Genomic DNA, 19,893 nt, shown 5'->3' with positions numbered 1-19,893 from the left:
GATCTGAATTATTCAGTGGCCCTTTGTATTTGTCAGTTTGTTCAGAGTAGATCATTTTAATGGAGAAAAGAAAAGATACTTCTTATGTCATGTACCAACATCCAGTGAAACTGACATAAGCTTTAGGAAAATCGCATTTTTCAATTTAAGTGCAAAAAATAACTGTTGTTTCCTGTATATCCTAATACAGGCCATATCTTCTGACTTCACAGGATATGGCAGACAGGTAATTCCTGATATAAAAGATATGATTTCTTCCTGTCTGTCTGTTAGTTTCACTGCAGTTCTCCTCCAGACAGTTCCAGTATCCACCCAGGCAGCAGAGGGACCTTGTTTGAAGGTCATGTCAGCACCAGGGCGTAAACGTTAGACCTTTTTGTGGTCAGGGTAAATGTACATGGCCGCCCTGCGGGAGCACTCCTTCCCTCTCTTTAATCGGCGTATAACAGGCCCTTGTAGAGCCAAACTGTCTGCGACACATCAGCACTTAGAAATAAAAACCCCTCAGCCAACCCTGCGACGGCTGCGGTTGGAGCACGGCAGCTGGATCATTTCAGAGAGACAACACAGACAGGTCTGTTGGTCGAAGGGAACCAGGAAAGGGAAATCCATTCTAAAACTGACAACATACATCTTATTTCTGTTTTGAAAACATAAATTATGTAAATATATAATATTTATTTATCATCCCTAAGAAAAAAAAACTACTTGCAGGTCTCTCTTGATGATATTATCAGAATGAAAATTGTGCAGCTGTTCCACTCACTTCCACTCTGCTGATAGAGTGCTGGTGCAGGTGTATTTCATAGCTGTTAGCACTACAATAAATTAACATAAACTGTGTGTGATTCCAGTGTTAAGTTCTCTGTTGAGTTTGTCCTTGAGTGACATTAGATTACATTAAGATTTTGTCTTGTTTTGTGAATCTGCACGTGTTTTTGATGCTTGGTGATCTGGTGCACATGTCCCAGTTATTCAGAACTGTCTTTTTTAACGCTGCCCTCACATTTGTTGTATACCCTATAAGTTAACTGTCTATAAAGTAAATAAGACGAAACACAGAATACAAAGCCATCTCTCTGTCAGTGAAGCCAATAATTTGAAGGAGCCGAGAAAGCAAACTTAACAGTTCTAATGCTCCAGCCGAGAAACTTAATTTACCAATTTGCAGGAAGACAAGATGGCAGGAAACAAGCCAATTTGCCACGTGTGCAGCACACAACAAACCCCAGCCTTGCTCCCCGGCCTCATGAGAGGTAATTATCCCTAAAAAAGAATGCCATGCTGTATTAAGATGTAGCCGCATCAAAACGAGGGAGGCAGCCTCATTACAAGTAATTATGAGGGAATTAGAAACATCATTTAACTAAACGAGCAAATAATGTCCAGGATATTGAAGAAGCTGCCTGCACTTCTGCCGACCGCTGCAAGTCCCATTACAAAAATTGTAGGTCTTTAATAGAATAATGACATGCTTTATCTTCCCTGCCTCTCTCTGAGAGGCTCTTGGAGCAGAGGGAAGGGCTGAGGGAGAGAGGGGAGGATTTGAAAACAACTGTTGCAGAGCTCTCTGTCTTCAGTGGTCTCACTCTTGAGTGTGTAGCATAAGGCCTTCAAGATAATCCCCCTATTGTCCTTATAAATACAAAATGGAGAGCAGCGAATTGTATCTCACATCCATTATTGTGTCAAAGGTAATGCTAATGGACTGACGTCTAGAGTAATAGCCAAGTTCTCCACACGTACTGTAGTCTATAATAGTTTGATGCATATTGGACAGCGAAAGGCACTTCAGAACAGGCGGTTCAAGAAAATGGCTGGTAATTTAACAATGAAGCATAATGCATTTGGCCATTAAAGCCCTAATATAGGCTTTTTGGTTAAATATTGTTTCTGGGGAGTTCAACTTGGAGAGAGAAAGGCTGTCATTGTGGTCCAAAGAATAGAGCTCCTTATGTTTGCATGTGAGTCATAAACATCTCAAAGTATATCACGTTGATACCTTCAGTCACATAATTATAAGTTTGAATGAACTGATTTCAAACTGATAGCCATTCTTTGACAAACTTTGTTGTCACTAAGTTATTTTTATTCAAAGCTTGGTATATCCTTGTGTTTTATGCTTGTTTCCATAACCATTTGCTTTGGATTTTGGGTGCGTCTTTCCACAAGTACCCCAAATAATTTCCAAAGCTAAGACTTTATTTGACCGAACATACTTCATCCATGCGTTGCATTTGCCATTTCCCTTTGCCTATCACAGTGCCATATTCCTCTCCCTGTTAAAGGAGAAGGGGTAGAGGGCTGGGGGAGGGGGTGGAGGATGGGGGGGGACAAACACAATTTCCCTTCAGCTCCTTCATTTCCAGTTGATATAAAACAGAATCATGAAAAATCACTTCTGGTCCAAGCTCTCCTTTTTAACCATTAACCCATAAATACAGAAGCTGGTTAAAGCCAGCGGATGACAGGGCCTGCCTCAAAAACCTTGTTACGCTCCCCTCAAATTCATTTAGGGAGCAAACAGGTCTTGAGACTTGTCTGGCTTAATGCATTGCGATCGCTTTTAAAACTCCTGTCTTGAGGCAGACCCGAGGCTCTGCATCTGCTCGTGGTGTTATACTTCATAACCTCCCACTCTAATATCAAGCCACACATACCCTCTTTAAATCAAATGACTGTAAATATGATGGGAGGTAGTTGAGAAGCCCTCGTCCAAATACACGATGAAGGGGTGGAATATGAAAAAAAGGATACTTCAAATATTAGAAGAGAACATTATAAATTTTTTAAAAAGTAATGTTGTTGCAGCCTGTTTAAATTTAATGGGGTCTCTATTAAGTTAGTTTTGATCTACATCATTTTATCTCAAGACGTAAAAGAGGTGATATCCGGAGGTTTCGGTATAATTCATTATGATCCTGTAAATATGCTCTAAAAACTATCTTGAGAATCAATCTGGCTGGTGCTCTCTGTCTTTCCCTCTCCCTCTCTACACTGTGTAGCCCACAGTTTCCATTACTCCCATCATAAATTAGACCACAGAGTGAATTACACTTGCTTTTCACCTTACCAGGCAGGTTTGATGAATCCTAAGGCACAACACATCATCTCAACAAATCTTCATCACCATGCCAGTCGCTGTCTCTTTGCAGTTTAAACCACTTCAAATCATTTTCATTGCCCTGCTATTAAAATTTGTAATTCACACCTGTCATTGCAGTGATACATAGTTACATCAACCCCTCCCCCCCTCCTCCTCTCCACCCCTTCCAATTCCTCTCTTTCACTTTCTCTGTCGGGATCTTATTCTCTCTTTTGCTTGTCACTACACCTCCGCACACATCTCCCTCCCTCTCCCCTTCTTGTAAATCAAACAACCTCAGGTGACAGGTCATGCAGATTTCCCACAAGTCACTGGGGTGCAAACATCCATCCAAAAGAGAGGCGCAATGCCGTCACACCTGATGACATAATGACCACTTGGAAACTAATAAACAGCTTCATTCAACCAAAGCTATTGCTCCTTTTCATAAGCGTTGCGGTCCCTCATCCCTCTTTCTATCTCTCTTTTCTCTCCCTCTCCTATCTGTCACAAATTCATCCTCCTGCACCTCACCTCTTCGCTGGTGCTGGAGTTACCCATAAATCACTGCTGTTGTCTAACGCTATCCATTTTCCCAGAAACACAGGGCGGCTGTTGCAGAAATTGGGTCAGGCATAATCTGCAGGGCAGCAGAGCCTGGCTAGTCATGATTCTGCTAGGTAATGTAGCCATTAGCACACAGTGAGAGATTGGTGGGATGGGTAGAAGGGCTTTGGTGGGTGGTGGTGGGGGTCCCTTGTACATGATGTGACAACCAAGAAAAGCTGGCAAATGACACGGTTTTATCGCTCCCCATCAACAACAGGCGTGTGTGTGTGTGTGTGTGTGAGAGAGAGAGAGAGAGAGACTTTGTTCAGGCTTGTGTTAGGTATTTGCATTTATTGAATTGTTATGAAATCGTAAATTCAGCTTTGGCAGTTTGGGTTGACTTTAGTGTTCTGGACCACTTGAAAAACTAAACTATTTTCTGAACCAACTAGACAGACTGTGTGTGATGTCCAGAATTCACAGTGTAAGTGATACAGTAATTCATTACGCAGAGAAATAGAGAACAGCTTCGATTAATGAGATCCTTGAACTTTGACAATATGCCTCTTCATTATGTTTCCTGATGCTGGGAGGCCTGATTAGCTTGTGATAGTGTGCATTTCTTTTCCACCCTGTGATGTTCTTTATCTACTTCTTAGTTACCTCTGCATGTATTACCTTCATAAGGCAGCTTGCTCAGATCATCCACCGCTTGATTTACAGCAGAGTGTTTATGAATTCTAAATTAATCTTTGAGCAGGACTTTAAAGTCTTTACTTAACAAACTCCTCTTTATTTTTGTACAGCTTTATATTTAATTCTGCTTTTGGGGATGATGTGCTTAGGAATCAAACCAATATGGAAGCTGCAGCCTTGGAGAATAAATACAGGTAAATGTATGGCATTTCACAGTGCATTCCTAAGCTTTTTCCCCATCCGCAGGTACAAGCTGCAATTAAAACACACCTGTCATGAAACTCACAGGCTCATATTTGATGTAATAACAGTTATGGTATGTGTGAGCTAACAGCAATGTAAACTTTAAGATATAAACAGTGATGTAATTAACACCAGTGTCTTCCAGGTTTTTTTCCTCGCTGTAGCTGTGGTTAAAGCACGTGTTCCTGGTTTAAAGCTAATAAAACCCCTCAGGTGAGAACTACCGCAGTCCTACAACAACATCAATTTCTGACTGTATCATGAGCCTTGAACACATAGAGATTATCACAACGGATCATTACAATTAAACACCTTGTAATAAAATCACTTTGTGTACTGTTTGTATGCTCTTCAGGGGTGTCAACACCACTTAAGAGGAATTTAACACTGGCCTTGTGTTTGCCTTCTGAAAAAATTAAACAGTGTCTATAGTTAACTTTACAAATTTAAGCGTGCAAAAGTAGTACATAAAATAAAACCAAGCAAGCCAAATTTTCACTGAAATAGAAAATTTATTGAATGAGAAGCTTATTATTGAAGGTCTAAATTTACAATAGAAACAATGATATTTTCCCATAAATGGAATATTTAGCCTATGTTCTTCCTGTCAGGTAAAACAAAATGACTGATGCTTTGGAATATGCTTGCCAAACCAGTTATCAATAAAAACAGTGTAAAAGCATTTCATTTCTGGACTCAGTTTTACTTGAATGTGATATGGACGCTAAACTCCTTTATTCCATCAGTCAAGGGAGAGGAGAAGGAAAATAAACGTACAAAAATTATTAGAATTAATTATACACATGGTGTATTTTATACATTTAGGGAAGCTTGATTGCTTTCTCGTGAGACGTACAGTTGCTGCATAATAAGAATTTCCTCAACAAATAAGATGATACAATTAATATACAGCGGTTATGTGGAGACACGTATGGGTTTGTTTTTGTAATGCGTTTTTTTTTCTTTTTCTTTTTTTTTTTTTACGTGGACTGCAGTGGTGAACATAGAGCAGAGTCAATCAGTAATCAATCTTGTTATACAGGTTGTATAAAGGTAACGCTGGCAGGTTGCTCCCCGGGTAATACAGCGGCGTCGGGAAGGCGATAGACCGGGGAACTGGGACGCGCAGTAAGGAGTTATCTCTGAAAACCAGCGGCATCCCCACTAGTGTCTGTGCGGAGGCGTGGGCCATGTTCGCCGCCTCCAGTTCTGCTGATAGCTGCCGTTTCCATTTGTTCCTCCTGTTCTGAAACCACGTCTTGACCTGAGTCTCCGTCAGCTGCAGGCTGGAGGCTAAGCAGGCCCGCTCCGAGCTGCTCAGGTAGCGCTTCATGTCGAACGTGGACTCCAGCTGGTACACCTGACTCCGAGAGAAAACGGTGCGCGTCTTCTTTTTGGCTGAGTTGCCCTGCTTGTCCGCACCGTCCGTCTGTCTCTCCTCCGACAGAGGGGACATCTGATGGCACGGTCTCTCCCGCTCCTCCTTATAATCCTGCAGCAGAGGCTGCGGCAGGTGCGGCCGCCGTGCGAGCCCGTCGTTTCCGGACAGAAGTCCCTTATCGGCACCTAAAACGCGAGCAGGAGAAGGTGGTAAAAAAAAACACGACCGACAAGTTAAACTGTGTTTCAAGCTCGGCTTTAAAACAGTCGACTGGGGGAAAAATATATATATATATTTTTTTACAATTTTCAGACATACTCATTTCGAGAGTTCGTCAAGTGTGAACTCTGACTCCCTAAATCGACTGCTGAAAGCCGGTGACTTTTTAAATAAACAATTCAACACGAGTAGGCTTGGTGTACAGTAAGCTATTAATTAAAATCCCGCTCTGTTTAACGCCCAATTGACGACGTGTAGTGCAGCCATTTTACAAACATGTTTCATCAATTAGCAGGCTCAATTAAATTTGAAATGAGAGGAAAGACAGAGGGCTAATTATTCGACCTTCCACTCCTCTGCTGCTGCTGCGATGATGATAGTCTGCACAAACAAGTGGAAGTGGGTGAGCTGCATGTGGGTGTTACAGTCACAAACACAAGCTGATGAAATGTGAGCTGAAGTGCAAAGAAAAACATAAAACTGGAGGCCTGCTTATTTAAAAAAAACAAACCAAAAAAAAAAAAAAAATCGGGACTACTTTCGTGCCATTTCAAAAAAAATCAATAAAAATATAGAAAGTGTGGCCAAAACGTGTGTGATAATATTTTGCAATAATAATAATCATGATAATAATTGCTTACCTAAACATGAGAAGTTGTGGGCTTGGTGCTGGGTGCACGGCTCGCTGTGACCCGTGTCGGAGCAGAAGCAGTCTGCTGAGTCCTCCCCGCCGCTGCACTCCTCCTCGGAGGACACCGACAGTGAGCGTCTCCGCGGCGGCGGCGGTGGCGGCGGCCCCTTTGAGAGCTCTTTGGTCCCGGAGCGCGGCGCATCGGACGGCGTGCCTAAAATAGACTGGATAGTAAAGCTGGAAATCGGGCCCGACGAGCACTTGCTCCCGCTGTCTTCTGCACTACTCATTCTCGCTTCATAACAGTATTGAAGTATTGACTGAATCTGTCTGTCCCTTTGTATTCCCTTATTGGTTTCTACACGATTGGTGCGTAAAAATTACAGACGCCGCTTTTGTCTTCTTGTTTTTCCCCCCTAGCCTGTTTTAATTGTTGAGTTTTAACAATGGAGTTGAAGGTGTTTTTTCTAGAGCTCGAGGAACATGAGTGTATTCCTGGTCCTCCTCCTCACGCTCTGGATCAGAGGCAGCAAGGTTGCGTTGCTTCATTTGCATGTAGGTAAGCTCCTCCTGGGCCAATCGCAGCCTCCAACATAAGCCCGGAAATTTCAAACTCCTGTCAAGGTTTTGAGACGGGATGAGGAGAGCGAGAGAGTCGAAGGCGACCAGCGGGGCTTATTTCTGCATCCAGCTGCACTCAGAACACATGTTTAAACCCTGCATAACTCGGAAAACTGCAGCCTTTACTTTTTATTTTGTTATTAAAAAAAAAAAACAATGTAATATTGGTCGGCACGGGCTAATATGAGTTTGAGAAAATTAATGAATTTTAGAAGTCTCAAAAGTTTGCACTAAATTGCTATACATCATATCATAAAAAATATGCTCAGAAAAATAGAATTTAAAAAAACGCAGGGTTTTCTTTAGCGCGCGTTTTGTGGCCTAAATGGGCCTCATTTATAAACACAGAAATATATAAGGTGTCTATAACCATACATGCACCCCGTACAGGCAGGAAAAAGCTCAGTCAACTGAGGATGACCCTACACGAGAGCTGTCACTTCGACTTTCTTTTCTATTATCCTCTGCCTGCTAAATTAGCCGGGGTGACGGTAACACGCATGCACCCTTGGAACTAATACAGAGGCCTAACTCGTTTTCCCTGAAAATAATAAACTCATTCCGCGTCCATTATCTGCGATTAAGAATTAATTTGATCATTACTGAGCTAATCTGCCTCGTGATGACCGCGCGTGGAGTGCAGGCCGGCTAATTGATTGACTAATTGATTGGAGGTGGTGGGGGCTGAGTGCGTGCACGTGTGTGTGTGTGTGTGTGTCGGGGGGGTACGCTTCCTACCACCACCACCCTCCTCCCATCTTCACCACCCGTGCTCTATATGTGTGTGTGTGTGTGTGTGTGTGTGTGTGTGTGTGTGTGTGTGTCTGGCTGGCTACGGGACAGCTGCGGGGCTTGAGCCGGCGGTTCGGGCACATTATCCGTCTTTTACTGCTTTGTAAGGGAGCCCCAGACACATTACAAATGTTGAGCTTTAATCATCACGTCAGCGCCCTTCCCGTAGCCACACAACCGGCACTCGGCATCGAGACAGGCTAGAAGAGGCAGAAGACGGCGACTATATGGACGTTGATGAGGAAGATGCTGACAGGAGCTTCTGTCGTCATCATCATCATCATCATCATCAACATAGCGCCCAGACAGAAGCATCTGGATCCGCGCGTAAATATCGTCGACTGGCAGCGGGGCCAGCAGCTGCTTAACGATCTTAACAAAACGCTTACGCAGGGGAGGCTTTTCTGTAGGGAGGGGGGCAAATATATGAGGGCAGTCAGGGCGGATGCTGGATTTATGGTGGTTACACATAAGGCGTGAAATCTGCAATGACAGTTAAATGGGTTTATTTTATATGCCGCTCTTTTCAAACAAAGACCTTTGCCAGTGTGGCCGCCTTCATCACTTTCAGACGACTTTTGGAAAGTGAGATCAGTTCATCATAGAGATAGTGGACATAGCAGGCCGCTATTGTGTTGCAGCGAATGAATTACGCGCGCCGTTTCTGTGTCAGAGCTGGCGTTTATAGGCCAGTTGTACAGGCAGAGCAGTGTAGTTCCCTCTATTAGTATGGAAATGTCCATCCCTTAGCCGCGTTTCCGCGTTTCACCTTCATCTGGCGAGGCTCAGACAGCAAGCAGCGGGCCTAAGTTCGTGCTCTATCACAGTGATAGGTGGTGTATGGCCGCCCTACCGCAATAACAGAACAAGATCTTTAGCAGGAGAGAAAGGTCTGAGAAAGACAGATGAAGTTATGAGGCGCTTTGATCTGGGAATCAAGCTTCGATAAATATTAAACAAAGACCCCTTTACACGTGTGTATTATGATATATGGCGTGTCCAACTCTAGAATAAGGAAATTACCAGAGAAAATGATATCAATAAATTTTCTAAGTATAAACGTTGATTATGTTTCGATTTTCATTCAAGAAAGCGAGGCCCGCTCTTTTTTCAGAAGGCGTTTGTGTGTGTGTGTGTGTGTGTGTGTGTGTGTGAGCGAGAGAGAGAGAGAGAGAGAGTTGTAAACGCAAGCAGAGCGCCCGAGCCCTGGAGGTGTACAATTTATGTAATCTGAGTGTGGAAATGAACTGGGTAATTTATTGGAAAACACAAAGTCAGGAAGATTGGATCAGTACAGCCTATCCACAGGCTCCTATCCATCAAGTTCCAATTAACAACCTAACCATTGAGTTTTAATGGCTTTCCAATCTACTGCCCTGATAGACTCATCAATTCCTCGGGGAGAAATTAAGAAAATCGACCGCCCCTCGGCGTTTCACTGTCATTCTTCACAGCAACTATATGTCAAATTAAAAACACAATTAAAATTTAAACTGTTCCAATCAGACGGTGCCCCGCAACCTATGTTTCACTTAATAGAACTTTGATGAAAATCTGATGCTCGCATTCAATCAGCAAAGCAAATGGGATGGGTTTAAAACAAGATTTCCTCTTCAAGGAGTGTCGAAAGAGTTGTTCATACACGCGTGGTTTGACGCGTCACGCCGAGGACGTCAGGTGCTCAGATCACCTCAGATGATGCATTTGTTGATGCACAAGACCGAAGGCAAAACGAGCACTTCACGGTGACGTGCTTCAGCTTTTCTACGCACATGTTCACATATGGTCCAATTTGAGACTTGAGATGTTCGGATGTTTGTTGTTTGATCTGATTTATTAAAGAAGCCGGCTCATTTTCTTGCTTCTTCAATTGAAAAGGCACTTATCCATATGGGTTCTGTCTTTGTAGGAACCATCTGCCAACCCGTCAAGTACTAAGAGAACCATATTTCATGACTAAACCCAGAAATGGTTCTTCAGACCTCTGCAATTTCAGAACTTATTTTAGTTCTTTTTAATAAATGCTTTAATCTGCACACGCAGCCATAGCAGACCACCACACGTGTGAGGTACCAGTGGCTTCGGAGGGGAGGCAAGCGTTATGCAAGGTGGTCGGCCTACACTTGTGTGTTTCCAAACTGGCACTAAAACCTATGATAGGGATAAAAATGACCCATTAAGCTCTTCATTTTAATGCAATACACTGAGCGCAGTCGCCGGTCACGTCCGTTTGGCCCCGTTCCTGCAAATGTACTGTATCTGATTTTGGCCCCGCTCCCCCTTTTCTCCTTTACATAAAGATGTCGCACAAATGGAAATTATCGAGTGGTAATTTTTTCAATTTATGCGCGCAAATCAAGGTCATACGCTGAGCAGAAGCGCCTCGTGAACGTTGCTCTTACTTGACGCAATATGATGCAGACGTTTACGGATCGATACGTGCCAGAGGAATAATGCCATACCAATCTATTCATTTGCAGTAATGGGGCTGTGTTGAGTGTGCGTGGTAGGTGCTCGTCAATACTTGTGTGATCTGACGATATTTGGATGAACCCTCTGTCTGCTGATGAGGTCATCATATGGAGTCTTTTGCTGACTGATTCATTTCCAATAACTGCATGAGGCTCATTAGCCTACAGATGAAAACGGAAAATGACCTTTGAGGTAAAGACTAAAGCGCCTCGTGGTTGATTTTTAACTCTGATGTCATCTGTTAAATTTTCTTTGGGGTAACATTTCCGGTGTTTAGCCAGTCCAGGTGCACCAGACTGTAATTAGATTCATGTTGCAGGAGGAGCGAACCTCCAGATATTACAGGATCCTCCTAAAACCGCCCACAAACCGTGAAGCTATCAATAGTTTGTAGTTTATGTGCAGATGTCTACAAGTGCCCACCTGGACTTAAATATTCAGGCATTGTGATTACTTATAACTAATATTAGACTATTGATTATTATCATTTCTATTTATTGCGCTTGCACGCAGCTCAGCAGAGGCTGAGCGGAGTGTCCAGTCCCTCCCCTCACAGCCCCCGCCCCTTGGATCCGCATTGCCCTCTTGTAAATACATAAATCCAGCTTTGTGTTAAACTAAAATGAAAAACTATGCAGTAACAGTATATGAAGTAAAAATTAAAACTCGGGTTCAGTCTCGGCTTGCTGTCTTACCTGGACCTTGTAGAAAGTAGCTTTAAGATTAAAAAGCAGTGCAGTTTTATGAATTTGAATTGATTTTCACCAGTCGCACATTACAAGGTGAGCTTCTTTAAGCAAGCTAAAGCTTTAAAGCAGGTTAATTTGCACGAAAAGACGCGAGGTTGCCACATCGTCTTTTTAGGAAAACCTTTAACTGTATTATTTCATTACGAACTTACGCACGTCTTCGCTGAGACCGTCGCGTCAAGTGTCCGGCTGCACGTGTACTGTTGTAGGAGGAGTTTGATGATTTATCTTTAATTTGAAATTTTACATCTTTTTCTAAAAACTTTAGAAAATGTTAGATATTAGTCTACTCCACTATGGAGCAACATAGGTTTTAACTGTGGAGACATGTTAGTGTACAGATTAAAAACAACAACAACAACATAAGAATAAGGATATGATATTTATATATTGAGTTTAAAAACAAGCGTCGTCCTGCACGATTTAAATGTAAAGAAGCATCACAAATGACGTAAAAAAAGAGACGTTTCCAAATAAAGTATGCCAACAATAAAATAAAATTACGTTAAGAAATGAAAAAGGAAATGTGCTTAAAATACAAAAATGTCTCCAAATATATATATAAAAAAGAATGACTTCATAGTTAAAGTTATAAATACTTAACTTGCTTGCCAAAGATCCTGACATCCTTCCACCACACACACACACACACACACACACACACACTCATCATGAGAGAGAGGAAAATGTTAAAAGACAGCAGCTCATACTCAGGGAGTAATGTCCTCTTCTGAATACATTACCCGTAATTTTGGCAAGATGGCGGCAATTACGCATCTAATTGACCGAGCCACTTTTTATGTAAAATAACGTTTTTAAAGTGCATAACACTAAGGTGATTACAGAGACCCACCTGCCCAAGCTACAAGTGCGTGTGTGTGTGTGTGTGTGTGTTTTGATGGCTGGTCCGACTCGTATCTGTGCTCAGAGTAGATTAATTTGGGTTATTTTTCCTCGTCTCGGTGCATAAAATATCTGTGCTAAAAATGTAACGCTGTGGTGACGAAAAAAAAAAAAAAATTAAATACATGCTGTGTTAATTATTAACCTCCTCTGAGATTTTTCTAACCCGTCACTGAATCCATGAAGTCATACACAAATAAATGCGGAAAATGTAAGAGATATTTTTTCCATTTATTTCACAACATGGTTCAGCAATACAATATCAAAACGCTGTTTTTACTGTACAAAGGAGAAGCCGCAGGTGGCAGCTTCTCCCCCCAACCCCCCCTTGTCTCATTAAATATAGACATTTACATATTTTTACACCAGTGTAGTCGACATTTTTGTCGTTCCTCTCCAAAAACACAAAGTAGATTAAGACTGGAGCTCACACTTGTGCTTGAAGGACGAGTCCATGTGGAGGCAACAAGAGTGAGAATCACTAAAACATAAAGCTACATGGGTATTTTACAGCTGAGAGTGTCCTGATTGTCGTCCCCCGTCAAAGCAAATAATAATAATAATAAAAAAAATTCAGGAAACGGAAATTACAGTAAAGCCCCATCAATATCCCACCGTGAACAGAAAAAGCCCACCGTCAGTGTATTGCACATCATCGTGTAATTAGCTCATGAAATGTAAGTAAAATCGAATAATTGGTGGATGATAAGCAGGCGGGAGCTTTTAGGTCTCCAGTTTTTGTAAACAATGAAAGTTTTTGTACATCACACACACAGTTGGCCTGTCCAGCAACAGTCGTGTCAAAACTAGGGAAAAATGAAAAGACACTCATTAGGATCGGGCAGTGTAAGCAGGTGGACTCCTGAGGTGATGATAATAATAATAATAATTATAATAATAATAATAACAAGGGATTTGAATTGTCGGATCACGTGTAAACGGCACCCTTATGGAAAATGACAATTTATTTGCCAAAACAGGTCCATGCAGGCCTGACTGTGCGTCTCTTTTCTTTCTTTTCTTCTTTTTGTTTTTTGTTATTCAGTCAGTCAGTTGTACAAAAATATTAAGCCTTTTTATTCACGCTTCGGATGAGCTGATTTGGAAAATGAACACCAACTTGCGCCTCAGCTCTTTTCAAACCGGTCTGAGCAGTGGCACGGATGTGACGATCGGGTGGGAGTAGTAGACGCCCGGGTGCGGGAAGGTGAGCAGGGGCTGGCTCGCGGGCACGTTGGCAGCTGCGCCTCCGCCCTCCGAGGACGAGTTCTCGTGGTACAGGATGGGAACCCGGACTATCCTCTGCGCCGCGGCGTGGCTCAGGTTGGCGGCCTCCAGCTCAGCGGCCAGCTGCCTTTTCCACTTGTTCCTTCTGTTCTGGAACCAAATCTTCACCTGAGTCTCCGTCAGGTGGAGGGAGGCGGCCAGGCCGGCCCGCTCCGAGCTGCTCAGGTAGCGCTTCATGTCGAAGGTGGACTCCAACTGGAACACCTGGCTTCGGGAAAAAACCGTGCGCGTCTTCTTCTTGCGACACGGCTTCTTTTCGTCGTCCCTCTTCTTCCACTCCTCCAGCTCCTCTTTTTTGACTTCTTCCGTGTCGCTCTCCTCCAGGATTATCTCGTCGCCGCTTTTGTTGTTGTGCTCATCGTCGTCGTCGTCGTCTTTGGCCTCTGGCTCGGATTTAAGCACTAGGTCCGGCGAGTCTCTGTCTGTGCCCGAGGTTGGAGAGGAGTCTCTGGCTCCTGGTTTCTCGGTGACTGAAATGGGGACACAGGGAGATGGAGATGTGGTCATCAACATTGGGGTCTGACGCTGTACGACTTTGTTATTTATCACAGCCTGTTGATACAGCCTGTGGGCTTTGGGACAGTGGTTACAAAATATAGAACCAGAAAAATATGGCTTGAAACAAATCTAGCTAGACATGGCTGACAACACCGTGTTCCAGCATATTTCGATTTTTTTTTTTAACCAAAGAACTATTTTAATAGCCTAAAGCAACAAACATTCAAAGTATGCAGGCCTGCTTTATTTATTGGTTTTATTTCAACAAATCAGGCTTTCACATTCACTCCACTAATTGCACAAGCTTTCAAAATCCTCTTTTCTTTTTCTTTGCATGAACGCACGACTGAGGCCTGGTGCCACTCATATCAGCGTGTATTAAATCCCACGTGAATAAATCACAGAAACGGGCAGGTAAAAACGCTGTCAGTGGCCGAGTCTCTGGGGTAAGACGTTCACAGCGAGCGCCAACAGACAAATCAAAAGCAACGTCGCGCATCGTCACCCTCGTCCGATGATTTGATGATGTCGTGGCTACTTCATTTTATGCTCAGTGTGTCACTTTATTGATCTATCATCCCGCGTCGTGGCATAACAAAATAGGCCTCATAGGCATCAGATCGGTGTGTATTTAGTCTGTGGTGTGGCAAACACAAAGCACGTCATATTATTTCCTATCACCAAAACGCACTGAATTCACTTTTAACTTTTAACTCTGGGGAGGAAGTGCAATGACAGGCTGCTGTCAGGATATTATTGTGTCACAAAAGGGGAACAGCGTGCGTAAAGGTCCCATGATGTGATGTGAAGTGTTCCCTCTGTATGTTAACGATTAAGAGAAAAACAAATCCAACATCACAATGGAATTCAAAAACTGAAATTGTGACATTTATTTGCTGATAAATGATACCTTGTCTGCGCGCCCATGATATCTAATGACGATTTGTTAGTCTTACCTTCGGTTCTTTGTAAGTGGGCGGATGAGCTGAGAGCGTAGGGGTACCACCACGCCGAGGTGCGCTCCAAGTAGTGAGCCGGTAGACTGAACCTTTGCGCGGGAAGGTCAAAGCGTGGAAAGTTGAAGTCCCCGACCTGGGAAAGGGAAAATCCTCCCTCCAAGGCCGCCTTGGTGGCAGTCAGTACGGGCTTGGGTTTGGACGGTTTGCTATCACAGTTCAGCAGGTTCTTAATGAAGAAAGGGGAGTCCTTGGCCGAAGCGCACGTCTCTTGCGTTGTCTCTGGCATCGCTGTGGCTGTGGTCTGAACGCAGAGGACCACGGAAGCAGGAATTCAAAGAAGGAGGGAGGGGGGGAAAGGGGCAAGCAAGGCTGACTTACAGGCTGTCGATATCCTGGCTGCGAGGAGTCCCTGTTTTATTTCTCTCAGTGACTGAACACGGAGACTCGACTTCGCACCCGGAGAGCGCGTCAAAACACACGTCCGTTTAGGCTAAAAATAATAATAAAATAAAGTGTTTGAGGGGTGAAAGAGGGGGGGAAAAAACATGTATAAACGTGAAAATGCAATCTCATTCCGGGCTCTTTCCACAAACAGTGTCCACCGTGTCAGTCAGTCTGGCGTCTGATGCTAGGCTAATGATGAAATAAAAATGTCATCCAAGTTAAATGCGGAAAGTATAGGCGATTGGGCATGTACAATGGCAAATGGGATTAAGGGAGAGACGGCGAGGGGAGGGAGAGAAAGAGAGAGAGAGAGAGAGAGAGAGAGAGAGAGAGAGAGAGTATCCTCCCCTCTCTCTGTGCGCTCTGGCTGCAGGCTGTGTGCGCTCGTCTGTTATTGGTCTCATACAGTCCAATTAGGCAGCAAATGAACACAGGGGCTGTTAGCGCCAAAAAGGAAGGTTAGGGATAAGGGCCGCCAGAACAATCGGCCCATCACACAACTGACAGTTACAGTCAGACACAAATCGACTTCGACAGGTCACTCATAATCCAGCGTTTGGTTTATATACACGTATGTTTTAGTGATAGGCCTGGCACGTTTGAGGCACCGGTCTTCATTCAGGCTGCAGGTGTCTGGTGGATTTGTGTTTAAATTCGGCTGTTTCTGGTTTATGAAGATATAACTTACATGCCTGTTTTAGCCTTTAAAAGTTTGCAGTGATCATCTAGAGGCCTAAATACGACGTAGATCCCGTTCTGCGCGTGTGAAATGAACAAGGAAGCCACCTAACAGAACTACGTGTTCATTTACTCAAGTACTGTAGTATTACTGAAGTATTATTTCGAGGTACCTGTAGGCTCAGTTTTAAGTTGCTTCATATTGCTCTAGCCTACATTTATTAAAAACATTTAAGAAATTTTGCAGTATATTATCTACTGAAATATATAATAAATATAATCTACAAATAATTTATGATTTTGGTTATTATTGTAAGATGAAACCTAATAGATCTCTGGAGTAAATTCACAAGCTACCCAACACGCAACCGATATTAAGAATTTAAATCAGCAAAAATTAGAATCCAATAATATATATCATATGAGTGTAAACGTTGTTAGTTCTGGTACTTGAAATAAATTTTGATGCTAATACTTCTGTACTTTTATTCAAGTAAATTTTTTGAACGGACCTTTACTTGTAACAGAGTACTTCTGCACTGCATCAGTACTTATATTTTAAGCAAAAGATTCTTCTTCCACCATTGACAACAGCAGCAGCTATTACTTCTAAATAGTGTCGTGCAAATTCATAAAATAACAGAAGGTTAATCCCAATTTACCACTGTGCAAAAGTCTAATTTGGTATTTTTATTTTATTGGATTAATAAAAGGCCTCCTTTCTTGTGTAGAATCATTAAAATATCCTCCCTAACCTGGCAAGACAAAATCAAATATGGGCAAATTAAGAGTGGACAGTCACCATGTCAGCACTGTCATCGTCAAACAATCTTTTTCTTTCTTTCTTTTGCTTCTCAGACTCAATATGAAAAAGGCCTGAGATTAGGCTGCAGCTACTCAACGTGTCACCAAAGGGCGATTAGATTCATATTTCTAATTCATTGATTTTCAGCGCGGGCCACTTCCACAATGTCTGCGGGTCGCACCCTCATTTATTCCTCCCCTAATCGATTTGGTTAATTCATCCCTCAGATTGCACTCTTTGTAAATGTGCAATGTATATTCACTCATTGATATTAATTGACTTGTTAAAAAGCAGTCCATTGGTTGGAGGCTGGTGTGGAGGAAGAGCGGGGAGACAGCGTCCTCTGTGGGTCACGGGGGGGAAATGCGTGCGTGTAGGCTGAGTGTGAGTGTGTGTGTGTGTGTGTGTGTGCTACTGTTTGTACAAATAACATTGTGGGGACAAAACTTCACCATGCTGTCACATTGGGAGGACTCACTTCCAATTTAAGGGCAAAAAACAGGTACCCACAAGGACACCACTAAACTTTAGGGTAAATGTTGGGCTTCTGGCTAAGGTTAGTTATGGTTATTCATATAATAAGTGACTAATGAAAGTCAATATTTCAGACCCAAACAGATTTGCTCTTAAATATTGTAAGTATACTTCTTCAGTACAGCATATTTATCCCTCAGAGCAATTTGACCTCATTTCAGTTATGACTCAACCTCACATTCATATGTGTCCATCACAAAAGGTGTCACAGACAAGGTAAACATCGCAGTGGGTGCCAAGTTCCGTCTTTTTCTCCCATCATCTGTAGAGTTCTTCCATGCATCGGCATGTTTGTGTAAATAACACGTTATTCATTAAGTGCGCTGCTCAAGTGGAGATATCCTGTTACTGTGATGTAATTATACCACCTTTCCTTCACCATCACAGGGATTTGATAGCACTCTGAGACTTGCTGTGTGTTCGGTTGGTACCTTCTTTTAGTACAAAATCCAAAGCATTTACATTGTTCCAATATGCTTGACTCAGTAGTTGGGAATATAGATAGCCAATTAGAAACTGTATAATAAAACCCTGTTTTTGTAGGATTTATATTGTTTTTTGTACTCCACAACAATAAATAACACAGAGAAGAAATGGCTAATCATTCTGGACAGGGCATAGGATTTATTTATTTATTTATGCAAGCTTAACCTCCTGAGCTAAACTGGGGAAGTCAAGATTAGTTCACATCCTGATGCTTACATATCTATTACTTTTCTACAAGTGCACACTAAAGCAAAACACAACATTCCCAGATTAGATATCATAATTAATGTCACGCTTAAGAAGTAAAATAAATAAATAAATAAATAAATAAAACATGTAAAATGAGAAATTCTTGTACAAAATAATAGACCCAAATGGCGCACCCTCCTGATTTTGGAGTATTTACTTCAGAATGTATTAAAATCATTTAGCACAATTGACTAAATGTAAACTAATCCCACACAAACCAGGCAGGATATTTGTCAGTAAACACCAAGCAACACCTGGACTTCATCATGTATCCATCCTTTACAAAATATAACATTTTCTTGTCGTCAAATTTAAACACAGGCTCGTTTAAGATTACTGTAAATCATTTTAAACATTAATGTCATAATATTTCAAGGAAAGAAGGTGGAAAGATGTATAAAATCAAACGCACAGAGAAGCTGATGCCTGATGAAGGTCTGTGCCACCAAAATGGCACATGAAAAATATATCATTTGGGAGTAGTTCAGCATGCTCACATCATTTTTGTCTCAATGTATTATTATTATTTCAACCCTTGGATAAATGTGACTCTTGCAGGCATGTCCCATGTTGACCTGATTTCGAGGATATATATATTTTTTAAAGTCATTATAGGGGAGCCCAGTAATAATGCTTTACTACTACAATGCCAGTCCACCGTGCTTAACTTGAAATAAAAAGAACAGAACAGATCTTATCCCTGAAAATAAACTGTACAAACTAAACTCACTGTAGTCTGTATTTAAAAAAAAACTGTTCACATTATGCATTGATTAGAAACATGCAGTAGACATTACCCCCAAGGCCATAGACTCCTTCTGAACCCTCCATAGGTCTATTTTTGTTGCTCCTCGGGTAGGTTACTATGACTTTATATTATTTATTTCAAAGCGCCCAGATATTGATTATTTCACAAGGAAAAATGACAAATGGCAGGAGGGAATGACACGGTCAGCAGGTTCTATTAGAGAAATGATAGTGTTGCTCGTGGTTTGTTAAAAGGTCCAGTTTAGATACTTTATAGGTTTACATCCATCATCGTCTAATGACCTATTTGATGAAAAACACGCGCTCTGGTGACAACGGGCCTGTGCAGCCGACTTCGCTTTGTAATTGCTCCCATATTAAATATAGATTTTTGTTTTGATATCTTGTGAGAATTCCTTTCTGTGGGTCAAAATTGTGATAAAAGACATGGATGCAATGGCAAAAACTCAGAGGGAGAAAACTGTGAGGAAAATGGGGGAAAAAAAATAGGTGGGTATAAGGTGGAGGTGTGAGTTTATAATCTTTAGTTCTGAAGCATTCAGATCGTCTGTATAAGCGGCAATACAGCAATATGAAAAATACTGGTTATTATTTTGGCTCATTATTTCTGATGAAAAAGAAGCATTTCAGTTTTGTAACTGACTGATGTGGAGCTAATTCAAGTGCCTTTTCTAAACAGTTTTATGCATCTTGTCTTATAAACTGATGATAAATCTTCAAACTTACTTGTAGCTCAAGCTGTCAGACAAATGTTGTCAGCAGGTAGATGACATACTCAGACTCATACTTTAGCACACTGTAAGAATACTCCATTACAAGTAAGAGCCCTGCATTTAAAGTGCAC

The 19,893-nt window shown here is 42.0% G+C and overlaps 3 protein-coding genes across 4 annotated transcripts in view; 1 reads left to right on the top strand and 2 right to left on the bottom strand.

The window, feature by feature from the left end:
- ikzf5 (IKAROS family zinc finger 5) overlaps nt 1–19,893 on the top strand; it is a 143,318-nt gene that overhangs the window by 100,930 nt on the left and 22,495 nt on the right. The gene's annotated exons all lie outside the window — the stretch shown is intronic.
- On the bottom strand, nt 4,967–7,312 carry hmx2 (H6 family homeobox 2). The gene is made up of 2 exons (XM_046402070.1): nt 6,815–7,312; nt 4,967–6,139 (listed from the first exon to the last, which is right to left on the bottom strand). Exons 1-2 carry the CDS (start codon nt 7,092–7,094, stop codon nt 5,592–5,594), a joined length of 828 nt encoding a protein of 275 aa, XP_046258026.1. The 5' UTR covers nt 7,095–7,312; the 3' UTR covers nt 4,967–5,591.
- On the bottom strand, nt 12,551–16,012 carry hmx3a (H6 family homeobox 3a). Its single transcript, XM_046402069.1, has 2 exons — nt 15,083–16,012; nt 12,551–14,098 (listed from the first exon to the last, which is right to left on the bottom strand). The coding sequence occupies exons 1-2, from the start codon at nt 15,369–15,371 to the stop codon at nt 13,479–13,481; spliced, it is 909 nt and encodes a 302-aa protein (XP_046258025.1). The 5' UTR covers nt 15,372–16,012; the 3' UTR covers nt 12,551–13,478.

Source organism: Scatophagus argus, chromosome 10 (assembly GCF_020382885.2).
Source record: "Scatophagus argus isolate fScaArg1 chromosome 10, fScaArg1.pri, whole genome shotgun sequence".
Taxonomy (NCBI): domain Eukaryota; kingdom Metazoa; phylum Chordata; class Actinopteri; family Scatophagidae; genus Scatophagus; species Scatophagus argus.
Note: the sequence above shows the minus strand (reverse complement) of the source record. Positions and strands in the feature narration are given on the sequence as shown.